The sequence below is a fragment of the Crinia signifera genome, chromosome 9 (genome assembly GCF_055691185.1).
Source record: "Crinia signifera chromosome 9, ASM5569118v1, whole genome shotgun sequence".
Lineage (NCBI taxonomy): Eukaryota > Metazoa > Chordata > Amphibia > Anura > Myobatrachidae > Crinia > Crinia signifera.
The window spans coordinates 97,722,826-97,740,329 of record NC_139225.1 but is presented as its reverse complement, the minus strand read 5'-3'; the positions used below and the strand labels follow the sequence as shown (position 1 = coordinate 97,740,329).

The following is a 17,504-nucleotide window of genomic DNA, read 5'->3' as shown; positions in this document are numbered from 1 at the left end:
CCCCAACCCCCATTATGAGAGCCGTTACCTCCTCCCTCGCGGGTCTTCTTGGGGGGCACCATTAAGTTTCCCTGGGGCAGCAACATCTATAGGGGAGTGGGGGCGGGCTCCAGCAGTCCTCGGCCTGAAATCTCTGCCATCACAGCCGGGGCTGCAGCCAGATTGATCTTAGACAAAGCCGCAGACAGTGCCCTGCCCGGAAATGGTTCGGTGTGCTCCCTAAGGTGCACAGACAGGCGCTACCAGTGGTGTTCCGCTAAGAGCTGCCACTTGACAATGGGGTTGTCAATCCCAATGAAACAAGAGCAACAAGAAAAGAGAAGTGGCGCTTGTTTGATGATAGAGTACACAAGATATTTAATAACAATAAAAAAATCATATCACACAATTACATCGACAATAAAAAATTTAAATGGTAGATACACACTAAGAGCATGGGGGAAGGAGCTGGATCAGAATGAATAGGGGAATATAGCAAGATGGGTATTCCGTCTCAGCTGTCAGAGATGTAACTGATGTTGGGGGGAAGTTTGATATGCCCACTGCCCGCACTGCTAGGTGCCAATGGAACGGCAAACAAGTAGTTCCATTGGCACTACATCACTGAGGTGACCATACAAATGGGTGGGGCTTATAGGAGTAATGAATCAATCAAAAAGGTTTGGTAGGGAAACATATTTGTATGTGTTGTATGTGAATAATGCAAGTCGTTTTTATGATATATGGGTTATTAACTCCTGATAAATAATAATAATAATAATAATAATAATAATAATAATAATAATAAAAAAATACAAATAAAAAGTAGATTTAACAAAGGAGGAAGAGAAAGAGGAAGAAGAAGAAGAAGAATTAGATTTCTACAGTAATTTCACAAGACACATTACAGATAACATGAATGTATTACAGAAGTTTAAGTTTTCAGAGAATACAGAAACAATGAATAAAATAATATACAAAGGTGTGACAGACATTTTGTGTTATCAATGCCAAAGATTATTCCTCCTACGCACATTGGGATTAGGAGAGATCATTGCAAAATTATCAGAACCAGTCAGGTTTCTTTCTACACAGAAGAGTCCCTGGCGAGGCGGCCATCTTGGGCACACTACGTAGGTTACAATGTGCAATTAGCAATACATGACAATAGGACATACAAGGGTAAAATAAAAAGCAACCTATACCCCTTTCACATCGCACCTACTGTAATTACCAGGTTCATGCCGGTAAGACCCGGTAATTGGTGCAATGTGAAAGGTGTTAATCGGGTCCTGCAAAGCGGTAGCAACATGGCAATATGAACCGGTAAAAAAGAAGGGTTCTTACCGGTTTGTTGCCGTGTTGCTTTGCAGTGTGAACAGGTTACTAAGGTTGAGAGACCTGTTTCCCGTTCACACCAATGGAGGAGGCAGTGCTTGGAGCAGCGCCAGCACTTGCCTCCTCCCCCGCCCCCGATGATGCTACGCCCCTGGGTGGGGTCAGCGAATCGGCAATATTGGCAGTTCGCTGAGGGGATGTTAACAGAGTAAAATGCAGGGTTGCTCCGGGACTGAACCATTTTAAAGTCCCAGTGCGACCCTGCATTTTGTGATGTGAAAGGGGTAGAACAGGATTCACACTGCAGAAATAGTTCTGCCGCTTACAGAATAAGGAATACGGTCTTACTTTCTGTATCCACATTCAGGGGAGCCGAGAGAGGGGGGGAGCAGGTACTAATTACCCGGGCCCAGGCTTGCTGAAGGGGCCCCGCCTGACAGCAGGCTCAGCATGAGTGTCTCACTGACAGCGTGAGAGGTCATGCTGAGCCTGCTGTCAGCACAGCACATGCTGTAGGTGTGTGCTGCGTCTGAGATTACAGTTTTTAGAGTTTTCTTTTACCCACCTCTAAACATTTTGGGGGTGTGGCCTAAGTGTGGGAGGTTCCCACACCACACACACTTAGGCCACACCCCCAACATTTTACCGGGGCCCGGCATTCCTCTCGGCTGCCCTGTCCACATTACTCCGTTACATCATTTTAAAGATAGCTGAAGGGAAAATTTAAAACGAGGTTCCAGTCACGGACAATAATTACATATCTGACTGACAGTAAAAAAAAGAAATAAGAAAAACTATATTAATTCCGTGTTACATTTGGAAAATGTTAAAATCTGAACTGCATATAATATAGGCATGATCCCACGTGGATTGCTGACAGCTCAGGAGTGATAACTGTGGGCTGTGGTAATGGTTCCAGTGATACAGACTGTTCGGTAGGTTGCGTATGTTAGCAGCCTAGCCAACATCTGCCCCCCCCCGGCCTCCACGGAGATCCGTGAATTGGGTTATTTCACATCATGGGGCGGGGCTTAATGACATCACGTTCAAGCCCCGCCCCACGAACGGCAGCTGGAAGTCTCCCGGAGAGGAGACTGAAGAAGTCGGCAACCCTGATTTAACTAAAATCTGCTCAAAACCTGCACAATTTGGTGCAGGCATCTTCTAAAGAAACATCTGGACACACAGCAGCCATTTATAAAGTAAAACATTAAACCCTGCAGCATAAATGCCATTAATTCATACATTTTACATATTTGTACAGAACATGATTCCATATTTACAAGGAAGGGATGGACTCAGGGGCGGATCCAGGAGAAAATGATGAGAGGGGCACCATGATAAGAGATGGGAGGGGGGTGTTAGTGGTGCCAGTGTACATGCTCAGAGCAGCGAGAGAGAGGAGGAGAGCAGCAAGCGGGTGAGAATGGGATTAAAAATAGTCCCTGGCATTTAAAATACACAGGCCCACCTTGGCGTCAAAAGTGCAGGATGTAGTTGTGGGCGTGCGGCAGAGAGCGGAGGGCTGACTGACTGTATAGCACTGCACTGCAGGTCCCACTGTTTGAAACAAATAAATTGACAACCGGGCAGAGAGCGGGAGGGGGGGGGGGCTGCCTGGCTGCATAGCACTTCACTGTAGGTCCCGCTATTTGAAATCTCACGCTGCCATCTGCCCATACTTGCCTACTTTTGAAAAGTAGTTTCAGGGAGATTATAGATCACACTGTAGGGCATCGCGTGGAGTGCCGTTGAGGGGGGGGGCGTACCACATTTTACCCAAAGGGTGTGTCTATCTCCGCCCATGGCGTGTCTACTGTCACTCAGGGGTGTGCCCTGCAGTGGCAGGTAAAATGTAAAGTACAAAGTGCAGTACTGGCTACACACACTGATATCTCAGCTACATGGTGACAGACATGGTGCTTGGTCTGGGGCCACATGCTGTGTCCCTTCCCACAGTACTACCAGCCTTCCTTTTAAACCCTGTCCCTGTTCGTTTTTGACTTGTGGGTACTTATGTAGTATGTATGTAGTATCTGGACGCCCTATTAAAAAATCGGGTCCATCGCATCACATCGCATGCGACCAAATCGCATGCGATGCGATGCGATGGACCCGATTTTTCCATAGGATTCAATGTTAAAATGGACTGAGTCCATTTTAACATAGGATTCTATGGGGAAAAGGGTCCTTTTAATTTCCTCACTATCCAACGAGCGTAGCGAGCCACCGAGCCCGAAGCGTGGCGAGGGGATGCGGAATACTTTTTAACGAATCCGCGTCCGCTCGCCACGCTTCGGGCTCGGTGGCTCGCTACACTCGCCACAGGTTTATATCCAACTCCATGCATAGTTTGATAGTGGGGAAATGAAAAGAACCCTTTTTTTCATAGAATCCTATGGAAAATCGGGTCCATCGCATCGCATGCGATTTGGTCAGATGCAATAATCGGGCGTCCAGATACTACATAAGTACCGACTTGTGCATGCACAGTCCATATTGTGAAAGGAGGCGGCTTTGGGGAATTCTGGAGGTGCGCTTCAATTTGTAGGCCACCGGGGTACTCAAGCACACATCATAGTACATTATACACAGCACCCCCCTCCCATATTACACCCTGTACACACAGCACATTCTACAAGACACCATAATATATCATATGCAGCTTCAACCCATATTACACCCATTACATATACACAGCACCCCCTCCCCCATATTACACCCTGTACAGTACACACAGCACATTGCACAAAACACTATAGTATATTACATGCAGATTCCCCCATATTACCATATACACAGCACCCCCTCCCCCAAATTACACCCTGCACAGTACACACAGCACATTGCACAAAACACTATAGTATATTACATGCAGATTCCCCCATATTACACATATTTACATATACACAGCACCCCCCTCCCCCATATTACACCCTGCACAGTACACACAGCACATTGTACAAAACACCATAGCTTCCCCCCATATTACACCCATTTAAATATACACAGCACCCCCTCCCCCATATTACACCCTGTGCACAAAGCATAATGTACACAACACCATAATACATTACACACAGCTAGTACATGCAGCACATTGCACACAACATATTAAATTATACATAGCAGCCCCATATTATACCCAGCACACACACATAATACACCAGCCCCCATTTCCTCAGTGCACACAGCACTCACCTGGCTGTGTTGTTGCTCATGTCAGGGACTTGCAGGGAACCAGCCATGTGCTGTGGTGAGGGAGGGAGGGAGGCGGAGAGGCAGGAAGAGCTGGTCTGTGTAACACGGAGCTGAGTGTGGGGGCGGGCCCAGCCTCAGGGAAGCCCCGACTGCAGCCGACTGCAGTGCCAGATGACCTGATGCACAGACTTCCGGTCTGTACGCACAGGAGCTGGTCACTGCTACCCATAACACCGCGGTGGCCGGCTGTGACTCCCCCACACAGGCCCCGCCCCCCGCGAGTACGGATGCGCGCATGCGCAGTCCGAATGTCCAGAAAATAATCCCAGAAACCGGGAGGTATGAGGGGCTTTGCGGGGCAGCGGGAGGGTCAAGCTAAAAGCGGGACCCTCCCGCTGAATGCGGGAGGGTTGGCAAGTATGCATCTGCCGGGTCCACAAGCCAATCGGAGCTTGCAGATGGCAGCGTGAGATTTCAAACAGCAGGACCTGCAGTGAAGTGCTATACAGCTGGGCAGCCCCCCCACTCTCTGTCCTGCTGTCAATGCTACCGGTTCTTCCTAGTTCAACAGGTGGACTGGCCCCGCGAACAGAGAAATAAATGTCAGAAATGACAGGGGTTTACATGCCCAGGAAACCCCCCCCCCCACACACACACACACACACACAAATCCGCCACTGGGTGGACTAGCACTGACCTGGCCAACCTGTTGCTCTCCAGTTGTTGTGAAACTACAAGTCCCATCATACCATGCCACAATTCTGCTACAAGGGAAGGCTAAAACTGTGGCAAGGCACGCTGAATATGTAGTTTAACAACAGCTGGATGTTCATTTCCTGTGAATTATTCTGCAATGAAACCCTCACTGCGAACGAACTCGCAAAGGAACCTTTACACATGTGATGTATGATTACACTGTATGCGCAGGCTGACGATAATCACTCAGTTGTGAAAACATCAGCATAGTGTTGAACCTCTCTATCAGGCCCTATGTCTATTTTGCACCACAGTACATGATCATTTTGTTCCTGCATTATTTTACATTTATTTAAGGAATAAAGGGGTAAACAGGAACAGAATATTGTTGAACTTCAGAAATTTGTACCACGGGGCTAATTCAGCATGGATCGCTAATGTGAGAATTCACAGTGGACAACAAGGAGTAAGCCGCCACCTAGACAGAAAGGGTAACCGCCATTTGCAAAACTGAGAGAAAATTGCAAATGGATCACTAATCTCTATACTCACAAATGCTTGGGCACATCTGCGTTTTTCTGACACACACAGAAAGTTGTGAGGACTAGGATCCACGCGCATTTAATGCTGCTAATTCCCTTTGCACATGCGCAATGCAGATATGATGCGCATTTGCAGTCATTCAATAATTGCTCTATTTGCATATTGTCTAGTGATCAACTCCGAAGGCCCAATGTTAGCAGAATTGAGAATTTATGTAGATTACTTATACATCAGTCACTTTATACAGCTAAAAACCAAAGCAGTAGCAGCTGCTGTGCTGTAAAATAACAATAAGTCTATTTTTCATAAACGCAAACAAAGCATCAGAGCATTCTCTCGGAAATCCCGTTGTTTAATATATTGACAGGGTAGCAGCTAGTTCCCCTTCGCCGTAAGGACCTGGGGAGGAGAGGGGGCGGGAGAGGAGGAGCAAGGTCAGAACAAGACAACTTTTTTTTGAGCCGACATGTGCCGACAGGCGGTATTTCATGCCCTACCATCCACTAGGGCGTGGAGGAGGTTATTAAAGCTGTGGCGAGCGAAGCGAGCCACCGTGCCCGAAGCATTGCGAGCGAAGCGAGCTATGCGAGGGTCCATTTGGGTCCCTTCTTCTGAACTTGCTCCTCCTCTCCCTGCCCCATCTCCTCCCCAGGTCCTTACGGTGAAGGGGAACTAGTCTCAACCATATTGACAGCGTGATCATTACATGGCACACACAGAATATTGCTTAGTAGAAATATCTATCATATCTACTAGAATAAACCCTGTAACACAGGGCAAACGCCGCACATCGTCGTACAGTACAGTTCCCACATTTATAGCTATGATGAGCTGAGCTCCGCCCCCCACCAGCAATAAGAGACACGCCACTGTACTATAAGCCCCGCCCATCTGAAATCGCTCTGTGCATTATCATAGCCCAGGTCATGTGATGGGATCACATGACAATGCTGTGCCCGGAAGTGTAGTGGAACTGACTTTGGGCCACACCAGCACAGCAGCCGCAGCAGCATGGACAGATACGATAAGACGGCCCTGAATGCGGCCAGTATACCCCCTCCGGAGTTCAGGCAGTAAGTGGGGAACTGGTTCGGTACGAAAGGAGAGCATGATAGATACCGATGAATTGGCGAGGGCAGGACTGGGGCATAAATGACTCAATACAAACCCGATGTGTGCACACGTTAATGGTTATTGTCCTACTCTCTCTCACACACATATGTTTATTTAGCTGATCTTTTACTATTGTAATGTATGTTACATATGGACAGGTAGCTGGCACTGCTAATCTTCATGTGCATTCCTATGTTTGCCATAGGACCCATGCAGGGTTACTCAGCAGTGTCCCTCCATTATGTACACAATATGTGTAATAGTCAGTGTTGATTGTTTTATACATCAAATTGGACAGTGCCTAGTTTCCAGCAAAACACACAATTGCTTATAAGGTGACTCACAGTATGTACTGTATAGAGCGTCATGCAGCAGAAATGTCCATTGCAGGCAAGATCTCCCTATGTTCTGTTATTGGTATAAACAAGTCACTCAGAAGAACCTGCATAAACCAATGCGTGACATTGTATAAACTGGTTATCTCCTACAGCTTCAGGGTAATGTGTACAAATGATATGAAAGACTTATGTTTACTGTATATCAAATTCCTATTTGTTGGTATTTATGTTTTAGTATATGTGCTGCTGAAGTGAGCACGGTATTTATGTTTTAATGAAAGCATATGTAGGGGCCGATTCTGTGGGTGCTCCGGGGCATGAACACCCACGGAAAATTTTAAGCACCCACCAGGCTCTCCAGGAGGCTTTTCAAGTCTTCCACTGTTGAGGTAGCACTCGTTCGACATGACTTTTCCTCTGTACAAACAGACTCTCATCCACCTCCACTATTTTTCCCGGACCATCAATCCGGTGTTGGGGCTGCGACGTTAAGTCGATGGTGCAGGCCTCCCGCATAAGGGTATTGTACAGCACGGTGGTTTTATTCGACAACTTTAGTTGTTGCTCACAAAAAGATATGCTTGTGAGCTCCTCCGCCAATGAATAAATAAAACGGATGAGGCTAGGGATGGCCATCGACCATCGATGATTCGAAATCATCGATGGTTCATGGCCGATGTCAAATACTTTAGTTATCGATGGGGGAGAACCAGATGGTTTCCCTCCATCGATGGAACAGCAAAACATTTGCTTCCCTTTTTTTTTTTTAGCTCTGACACCCGCGAAGCCCCGCCCCCGTGTTTTGATTGGCCCACAGGCCAATCAAACAAACACAATGGATGACCATCGATATGTAAAAATATCGATGGTCATCCATAGCATAGTTTAGCACTATCGATGACCAGTTGCAGAATTGCCATTGATGGCAACGATGACCATCCCTAGATGAGGCTAAGAAATAGTATAGGACACCCTGGGAACCAATGTGCCGCACGGAGACTGACCTTCTTACAGCGGGTTTTAATGTGGCAGCGCCACATGCACTCCTTCATACTCAAGTGCATGGGGTGTCCATTAACACAGATTTGTGTCAGTGGCAACAAATGGTGCTGCCTGAAAAAAGGCCACCGACTCATCCTCTGTCTGCGGCAGGTTAAACATGCTAAGAGGTTCTGCAGCCATTCCTAATTAACAGTGTCAGAAATAATGCACTCACTTCACCTCTGACTGACTAGGGTAACTGCGTAATGCTGACTGACTAAGCTGTCTGACAGAGACGCTGACTACGCTAACTGCGGAAACACTACGCTACTTCTGACTGACCTAACTACGCGGGCCGCGTGAACACTACGCTGATTCTGACAGGAACGCTATGTTAACTACTTAATGGGTGCCGTGCTATTACACAAGTACCGACAGTCGCACTGCAGAGACACAGCAGGGCATGCAAATAGATTCACATGTATGCCTGGCTGTGTGTTGGCAGTGCAACCGTCCATAACCCCCACGAATTTCGTTTTTATCCCATTTGGGGTAATTTATCCCTGTCCGTTGACCACTGTCCTAGAGTATCAGAATCTTTTTTTTACAGCTCTTTTAGCCTAATAATTTTTGGACAATTAAGTGGATTGTGCTTATGTGTCACCCTTCAGGTTCAGTTAAGTAATGGCTTCTGTTTGTCCACATATTTTATAATTGGAAGACACAAGCACTGGTTTTGCCTAATACATTCACCACAAATAATTTTAATTGGTTCAGGGCTCTCCTGCAAGTGCCTAGGCACACAGTTTGGGACCTCTGGTACATACATAACAGACATACAGAGACTTTCCAGAAATTGTGTCACTACCAAATACACATAGGGACGGATTCAGCTCTGAACGTGCAGCCCTGCCTATATAAGGACGACGCGTGCATATGGTTCACCACAGTCCTCCGTGCATCCACAGCCAGGGATGGCCGTTTACTGGCTGATTGACAGCTGATGTAAGTGGCACCCCAGTTTTTTTCTGCGGGAATGCCTCAGAAAAACGCAGATGGGCCCGGCCATCAGAGCATATTTATATTTCTTTACAAAGTACCATCCTCAGAGTGGAATACAGATGGGCAGAAAGTGCAGTAACAGTACCAATACTCGTGACACTGTGCAGGGAATTGCTTATGCAGTCGCTGCTGAATTAGACTCAATGTGGGAATTCCCAGTTACACAGGAGCAAGTACAGATGTGACTCAAAGTTGCATGTGTTCAGTTCAGATACCTGAGTGCAATAAGTCATAAGATCCATACAACCAGCTCGTGTTCGGGTGTGGTACAAGGTTCCGACAGTCATTAGCCCGACTTAAGAATCCCGACTGGCCGGACTCAGACAGCATGGCGAGCGCAACAAAGTCCCTTGCGGGCTTGCTGCGCTCGCCACGCTCTCCACCTATTCTATTCTCCCTCTGTGGGGGTCGTGGACCCCCACAAGGGAGAATAGCCGGTGGCCCTCGGGAACCCGGGCATCAGTATTTTAACAGTCGTGATCCCGACGTCGGGTAAATGACTGTCGGAATCCCGACTCAGGACCCTGTCCGGCACCCCTCGTGTTCAGTTTTGTATCAGACCCAGAGTGTGGAAATGATTCTACCTCAATCTTCCACAGAACTAGTATAAAGCTGGCCCTACATCCACAGATTGATTGTCAGATCTGGCTGGTTGGAACAAAATCATGGTAATATCTGAATGACAGGTTTTGGCAGTTTTCCAGCATTTCAAAACAAATAGTCAACTGTCATCTGCTCTCATCCATTAACAGGTTTTTGTTCCATCCAACCAGATTGGACAATAAATCTGTAGATGCATGGCCAGCTTTACGTTTATTGTCAACTGATTACTGAACCAACGTCAACAGTGTACAAACCTTGTATTGCAATGTTCTGATAGATTACTTATTGGTCTATAAATCCCTTAGCTGAGACTCTTGTGAATGTTACTTATATACACTTTATATTAATCACATGTCTCTTTTTTAATTTTCAGAAATGATGGTTCCTTAATTTCTACATTGAAGACTCTCCTATTCTTCACCATGTTAATGATCATGCTGCCAATTGGCCTCTACTTTACCTCAAAGGTCTATGTATTTGAGGGTAAATATATGTTCATGCTCCACAAACTTATTGATCCTTTTGAGCCCCGTTTTGACTTAACCAATTTATTGTGGTGAAGCGGCCCACACATCACCTGTATTATCTTTGAACTATACGTGATGGGAGTGTGTTATCCCCATCCAAGGGGGATACGGGTCCTTCCATAATGGCTGTGTGCTGTATACTTCCTTGATATACTGCGTATGCACCGGTTTGCGTGTATTGTGCTGGGTTCTCGGCATATGCGCAGTTATAGTTTTGGACAGCAAGGACTCAGGAGAATGAGCCATTTTCTCTCCACAGTCCCTCACTGTTGTCCATGCCGGAGGCTTTGTAAAACAATAAAGTTTTGTGTAATGAACAAACAAACCAAAAAATCCAACACATAAGAAAAGCCCCCAGCGCCAGATAATTCTGGCATTCTGCAGGCACCTAGTCATAAGGAACGGATGCCCATAATTACTTTTGATACATTCGGTAAGAGCACAGCGCTGATAAAAGTCCTGCCTGCTAACACATTAAACAAACATGGCGACGATAAAACTCCTGCCCTGTAGCGCCGCCTATTAAACACCAACATTGCCAGTGTCCTACATCAGGGGAAGCACTATCCCCTGCCATAACGCATGGGGATAACGCATATTCCCCTTATCGTCGCTTAATAAATCTACCCCAGAGTGAGGAAAAGATAACTGTCATAACTCAATAAATCAATAATCATAATGTACAATACTAGGAATAGGATACTCTAGTTATGGTAAGGGTAGATATGCTCTATGGGCCTAATTCAGACCTTATCACAGGGCAAAACCATGTGCATTGCAGGTGGGGAAACTATAACGTGCAGAGAGAGTTAGATTTTGGGTGGCGTGTGTTGAAACTTAAATCTAAACTGCAGTGTAAAAATAATGCAGCCAGTATCCTATTGTAAAGCACAACGGAATATGCTGCACTATATAAGAAATTGTTTAATACATAAGTAAAAATAAATTTACCATGCACAGAAACAAAATAACTCGCCCAAATCTAAAGACTCCATCCACTAGCGCACAGGTTCTCAAAAGTCTGTCCTCAGGACCCCACACCGTGCATGTTTTGCAGGTCTCGCAGAATCAAGTGAAATAATTAGCTCCACCTTTGGATCTTTTAAAATGTGTCAGTCAGTAATGAGTGCACCTGTCAGGCGACCTGAAAAACGTGAACTGTGTGGGGCCTAAGGACCGAGTTTGAGAACCACTGTACTCGTGCTATTTGGGCCCTTTTCGTCTGACTCCGAGGCATCAGGCCGATTATAGATATTCCAGGGTATGGGGGGTTCCTACTCATTACACAGCCCAGGGAGGGAGATAGTGTATTGAATAGTATTTCATGCAAATGGCTGGGATGTCCACTGAAACTGCTCCCTAGGGACACACAATGAACCCACATTAAAAAATGATTGTGTGGCTCCTGGGGACCAGGTGACATTACGTCACAGCAGCATATGAGGAAGTGATGCACAGATCAGTATATATAGTGCATTGTGTGGTCACTGGGTACCTTGGCAATTTTCCCTAGGTACAGAGGTGCTGAAGAGGGTAGGGATCCTGGCTGGGTGCACACTGATGGTCGTGATGTTGGGCACCCTTGACAGAGCAGATTCATTCATTGAGAGAGAAGACATTAGCCCCAGGCCTGTCTCGCCAGACACCACTTGACACGGCCGTAGCTCTTTAATTTCTGGGCATGCAAATTAGAGCATGCCCAGAAATAAATTAAAGAGCTACAAAATAAATAGGACAATTTATTTCAACAGTAACAATTTAGGCGGATACGGCATCAACATAATGTAACAACATGCTAAAACCTAACACTATAGAAAGACCCATATCCAGAAATGTGTTGATAAGTTATATTTAATATGAAATATATATACCTATCTTGTTCATTATAAATAAATAAGACTCTTGAAAACATTTTACGGACTCTTATATCAATCCTCTTATTCCACCTCTGGCGTATAAATAGTAACATGAAATACTCTACTGATAACTTGTAATCCGTAAAACACCATGGGCCTTATTTTAGTTCACTCTTTCTAACAAAATCCTTCTTAGATGGGCAAAACCATGTGCACTGCAGGTGGGGCAGATGTAACTTGTGCAGAGAGAATTAGATTTGGGTGGGGTTTTACTTCAAAGTGAGATCTATATTGCAGTGTAAAAATAAAGCAGCCAGTATTTTCCGTTCACAGAAACAAAATAACTCACCCAAATCGAATTCTCTCTGCACATTTTACATCTGCCCCCCTGCAGTGCACATGGTTTTGTCCATCTAAGAAGGATTTTGTCAGAAAGGGGGTTATTCTAGTCCATTCTTTCTGAAAAAATCCTTCTTAGATGGACAAAACCATGTGCACTGTGGGTGGGGCAGATGTAACTTGTGCAGAGAGAATTAGATTTGGGTGGGGTTTTTCTTCAAAGTGAGATCTATATTGAAGTGTAAAATCATGCAGTCAGTATTTTCCCTGCACAGAAACAAAATAACTCACCCAAATCGAATTCTCTCTGCACATGTTACATCTGCCCCCCTGCAGTGCACATGGTTTTGTCCATCTAAGAAGGATTTTGTCAGAAAGAATGAACTAGAATAAACCCCAAAGAGTGAACCAAAATAAGGCCCCATGTTTTTTTAAAAATATATTTGTTTGTTCATTTAGTATCTGACAAAAGAATATCTCACATATTAGACAGTTTCTCTTTTTAATAGTAACGTAATAAATGTTAAATTCTAAAAAGTATATTTTCTATTTGTCCTCTGTGCGCCAACAAGAAGACAATCTTTCATCTTTGTTTTTTGTTTGAATTTACCTATTGTCTTTGACTGCACCCCCATAGAGTACATTAATCATATTTGGGACAGTCTCATTTGGGGCGTATACAGACGCTATAAGCATCATCCAGTGCAAATTTTCCAGAGACCTCAGAGGTGTCATGGGCAGCAGGTGTAAAGTGTCCAGAAATCCACAAGGGAGGGCGCTACATGAGACTAGAGAAAAGTGAGGCACTCACCCAGTAAGTGCAGGGGGCTCCCGCTTGGAGGATTTAAAGGACCGGCAGCAGAGGTGATCCTGCTGCTGTGGTGTCTCCACTCTTTATATTTTTAATCATCCATGGTTTGTGTTATGCATTGTGCTGTAAACTTATATAGCCTATTCAAGATAACCAAACCAAAGACCTGATCAAAGCACCTCAATACTATAAAATGTCCGGGACGCATCTAAAGCAAAGAATACGGTCAAATGTCAGAAAAATTAGTTTTCTGAGGTCTGGCCGCATTTCTCATATACACCAAGCTCCGGAATACAAAACGTTCCAGAGCTTTGGACCCAGTAGGCAACACCATCTGCAGATGTCATTACATTATAAGAGCCTATGGGCGTTTTTCGCAATGTACACTAAAAGGATCATCCATTCAGATTTCTTCCAGTTTTCATTCACGGAGGGCCGATGTTTCGTTTGTGCGCACGTGGCCACGGCGAACAGAGTGTTCGCCTGGCGCACCCACCCAAGACTGTTGGCATGGGGCGGTGGGCTGGGGAATTCGCCAAAACGCTGGCAGTACCATGCAAATCGCCCGGTGACACCGCTGGGTATGTCATGCCATATGACTGCCCGCCCTGTTCCTGTCGAAGGTACTCGCATATCTAAGGGACCTGAGAGTCACTTAGATATGCGTGTACCTTCCACATCATTCGATGGTCGGCGACCATTGCAAGCGGTGGGTGGCATTTAATCTACACGCAACACTGCGAAATTTGCAGCGTTTCATGTGGACAAGAATAATCCCCATTGTATATAGATTATGAGCAGGGCCCTCATACCTCCTTTACCTGTCTATTATTACTATTGTTTTATTACAGTTGTATTCCCAAATGTAAAGCGCAACAGAATATGCTGACAGTAAATAAATAAATAAAAGTTAAAATATATATATATATATATATATATATATATATATATATATATATATATATATATATATATATATATATATATATATATATATATATATATATATATATATATATATATATATATATATATATATGTGAACAGGCAGAAGTCACTCTAAGAATTCATTCAATACTCCACGGCGGCAGTAAATGCAAAAAACGTGAAGACACTAGTATAGTGCAAAGCCAACGTTTCGGGCGGGTAGCCCTTTATCAAGACATAATAAGTGTACAAACATTACTCACATTTATAGTAGAAAAACTGTCAAATCACTCTGTGCACACCACCACCGTGCTGGCACCCGGCGAGGAACTGATGACATCATCGGCGCTGCTGCACCGACAAGTTCTGACTCACCGGGGGCGTGTGTCCATCACCGTGTACCTGGTAACCATAGTGACAATCATAAATAAACAAGGAGAAAATAGGTCACCATGATCAGTGCATGTTAACCTCAGTGTCAATAAACATACAGGCATGTGAACAATCTACCACCATATACACCTTAAGTGTGGGGAAAAGAAGGAGCAGAATGACCATGGAGCGGCTCTGAGCAGGGAACTATAGTGGGCAAGTGCTGCGGCTGGTGCCCGTGGTAGGACTGTGCAGCAGGAGTAAGCTGCTGTCAGTCGGGTCTATGTACGGCAGCAAGCGCCGGGTCGCAGTGTGTCAGACTGCTGACGGAGGGAGCACAGCGTGCTGCCGGCTGCTGTGCGAAGCATACCTGTGCTGGATGCGCGGGGTGCGCGGCTGTCGGGGATCGTGGGTAGGAAGGCTGAGGCACCGAGTATGGGGTGTCAGAATGCGCACACGCATTGCGTGTGAGCATGGTGCTAAGGAGAAGAACTGGAGAAGGACACGCAAAGCGTGTACATGGTGCTGACAGGGGGGTGAATAGGAGAACACGCAGTGCGTGTAGCCATGGTGCTGAACTGGTACAATCCGTCCAGCGTGTGTAAACCTAGTCAGTGCATATTTACTGACTAGGTTTACACACGCTGGACGGATTGTACCAGTTCAGCACCATGGCTACACGCACTGCGTGTTCTCCTATTCACCCCCCTGTCAGCACCATGTACACGCTTTGCGTGTCCTTCTCCAGTTCTTCTCCTTAGCACCATGCTCACACGCAATGCGTGTGCGCATTCTGACACCCCATACTCGGTGCCTCAGCCTTCCTACCCACGATCCCCGACAGCCGCGCACCCCGCGCATCCAGCACAGGTATGCTTCGCACAGCAGCCGGCAGCACGCTGTGCTCCCTCCGTCAGCAGTCTGACACACTGCGACCCGGCGCTTGCTGCCGTACATAGACCCGACTGACAGCAGCTTACTCCTGCTGCACAGTCCTACCACGGGCACCAGCCGCAGCACTTGCCCACTATAGTTCCCTGCTCAGAGCCGCTCCATGGTCATTCTGCTCCTTCTTTTCCCCACACTTAAGGTGTATATGGTGGTAGATTGTTCACATGCCTGTATGTTTATTGACACTGAGGTTAACATGCACTGATCATGGTGACCTATTTTCTCCTTGTTTATTTATGATTGTCACTATGGTTACCAGGTACACGGTGATGGACACACGCCCCCGGTGAGTCAGAACTTGTCGGTGCAGCAGCGCCGATGATGTCATCAGTTCCTCGCCGGGTGCCAGCACGGTGGTGGTGTGCACAGAGTGATTTGACAGTTTTTCTACTATAAATGTGAGTAATGTTTGTACACTTATTATGTCTTGATAAAGGGCTACCCGCCCGAAACGTTGGCTTTGCACTATACTAGTGTCTTCACGTTTTTTGCATTTACTGCCGCCGTGCAGTATTGAATGAATTCTTAGAGTGACTTCTGCTTGTTCACATTATACTTCTACTTGAGGGATAGAAGCGCACCTAAGCAGCTGAATTTCTACAGCCTGAGTGCCGGACCCCTTGCTTGCATGCATATATATATATATATATATATATATATATATATATATATATATATATATATATATATATATATATATATATATATATATATATATATATATATATATATATATATATATTCTTATATTGAGACTAAAGTACATAAGTATTTAAGTTAGTGAGTGTATATTTTGTTGTAAGATGTGTGTTTTGTTCTGTTTTGCAGGCGCATACGGTCTGTCCAACAGGGACAGTTATTTTTATGCTGCAATAGTGGCTGTAATTGCTGTGCACGTGGTCTTGGCCATGTTTGTATATGTGGCATGGAATGAAGGTTCGCGACAGTGGCACGATGGAAAACAAGACTGAAAACTTAAAACAAGAACTCTGTGCAGCGGGAAAAATAATACAGTACACAGATTTTCTGGATTTTATACTTCTCTGTGTATAATCGTTTAAGACCTTTGACATTTATTTAAAATAAGTTATGGAAAATGTGATGTGTTTTTAAATTTCCTTTACAATTTTGCAGTTTAAATGGATCTTTAGTCGTCTGCGAACAGTGCGACCTGCATCTCACAGAGTGCAATATCTGACCTGGTGCGTTCCATACATGATTTAGTGCAAACCGACAAATTACCACAGAGCCTGATCATTGCATATGTGTGCGTAAACTGTCCAATCGCCTCTCATACTTTTAGATACTTTCCATTTTGAATGTTTGCCTATGTAATGTGACAATTTGTCTCTGATACTAAATACTTTGTTTTCTCATTGTGTTTGATTAATTTAAATATTATGAGATGAGTGTATCAAAATATTCTTATTGTAGGCTTTTACTTGGTTTTACAGTGATGTTAGGAAGTAGGCTCGCACAGCTCACCATCTCCAGTTCCATTATTTGCTTTGTCTTCACTGCAATCACTATGGAGGAAATTCACGAAGATGGGAATAATGGTGTGTACACACGGTGAGATCCCCTTGCTATTTGACTTAAGATTCGAGTGCTATACAACATTTGCTATCTCTGTACTTTTAACATACAATTCATAGAGTCAGCATTAGACTTTCACTATATAGTCAATGCTGCCCTGTCTGTCTGAGTTTCGATTTGTGCTGTCATGCGATTTTGACTATATAGTCAAAATCGAATGTCAAATCTCACCGTGTGTACACAGCATTAGACTTCACATGTGATGTTGCTATGGGCAACCAATCAGAATCTACTTATTTATTTAGCACCCTCTAGAAGTAGACAGGATCTG

The 17,504-nt window shown here is 45.0% G+C and overlaps 1 protein-coding gene across 1 annotated transcript; it reads left to right on the top strand.

Annotated features, from left to right (window-relative positions):
• The first annotated feature begins 6,672 nt into the window (after positions 1–6,672).
• VMA21 (vacuolar ATPase assembly factor VMA21) lies at positions 6,673–17,013 on the top strand. Its single transcript, XM_083159435.1, has 3 exons — positions 6,673–6,830; positions 10,228–10,337; positions 16,466–17,013. The coding sequence occupies exons 1-3, from the start codon at positions 6,769–6,771 to the stop codon at positions 16,606–16,608; spliced, it is 315 nt and encodes a 104-aa protein (XP_083015561.1). The 5' UTR covers positions 6,673–6,768; the 3' UTR covers positions 16,609–17,013.
• Positions 17,014–17,504: the final 491 nt, after the last annotated feature.

Bases quoted from the DNA above. Each gene is read 5' to 3' on its own strand.
- VMA21 (XM_083159435.1), top strand. From the start codon at position 6,769: ATGGACAGATACGATAAGACGGCCCTGAATGCGGCCAGTATACCCCCT. The intron at 6,831-10,227 runs GTAAGTGGGGAA...TTTAATTTTCAG, and splicing joins CCCCCTCCGGAGTTCAGGCA to AAATGATGGTTCCTTAATTT. The intron at 10,338-16,465 runs GTAAATATATGT...TCTGTTTTGCAG, and splicing joins AAAGGTCTATGTATTTGAGG to GCGCATACGGTCTGTCCAAC.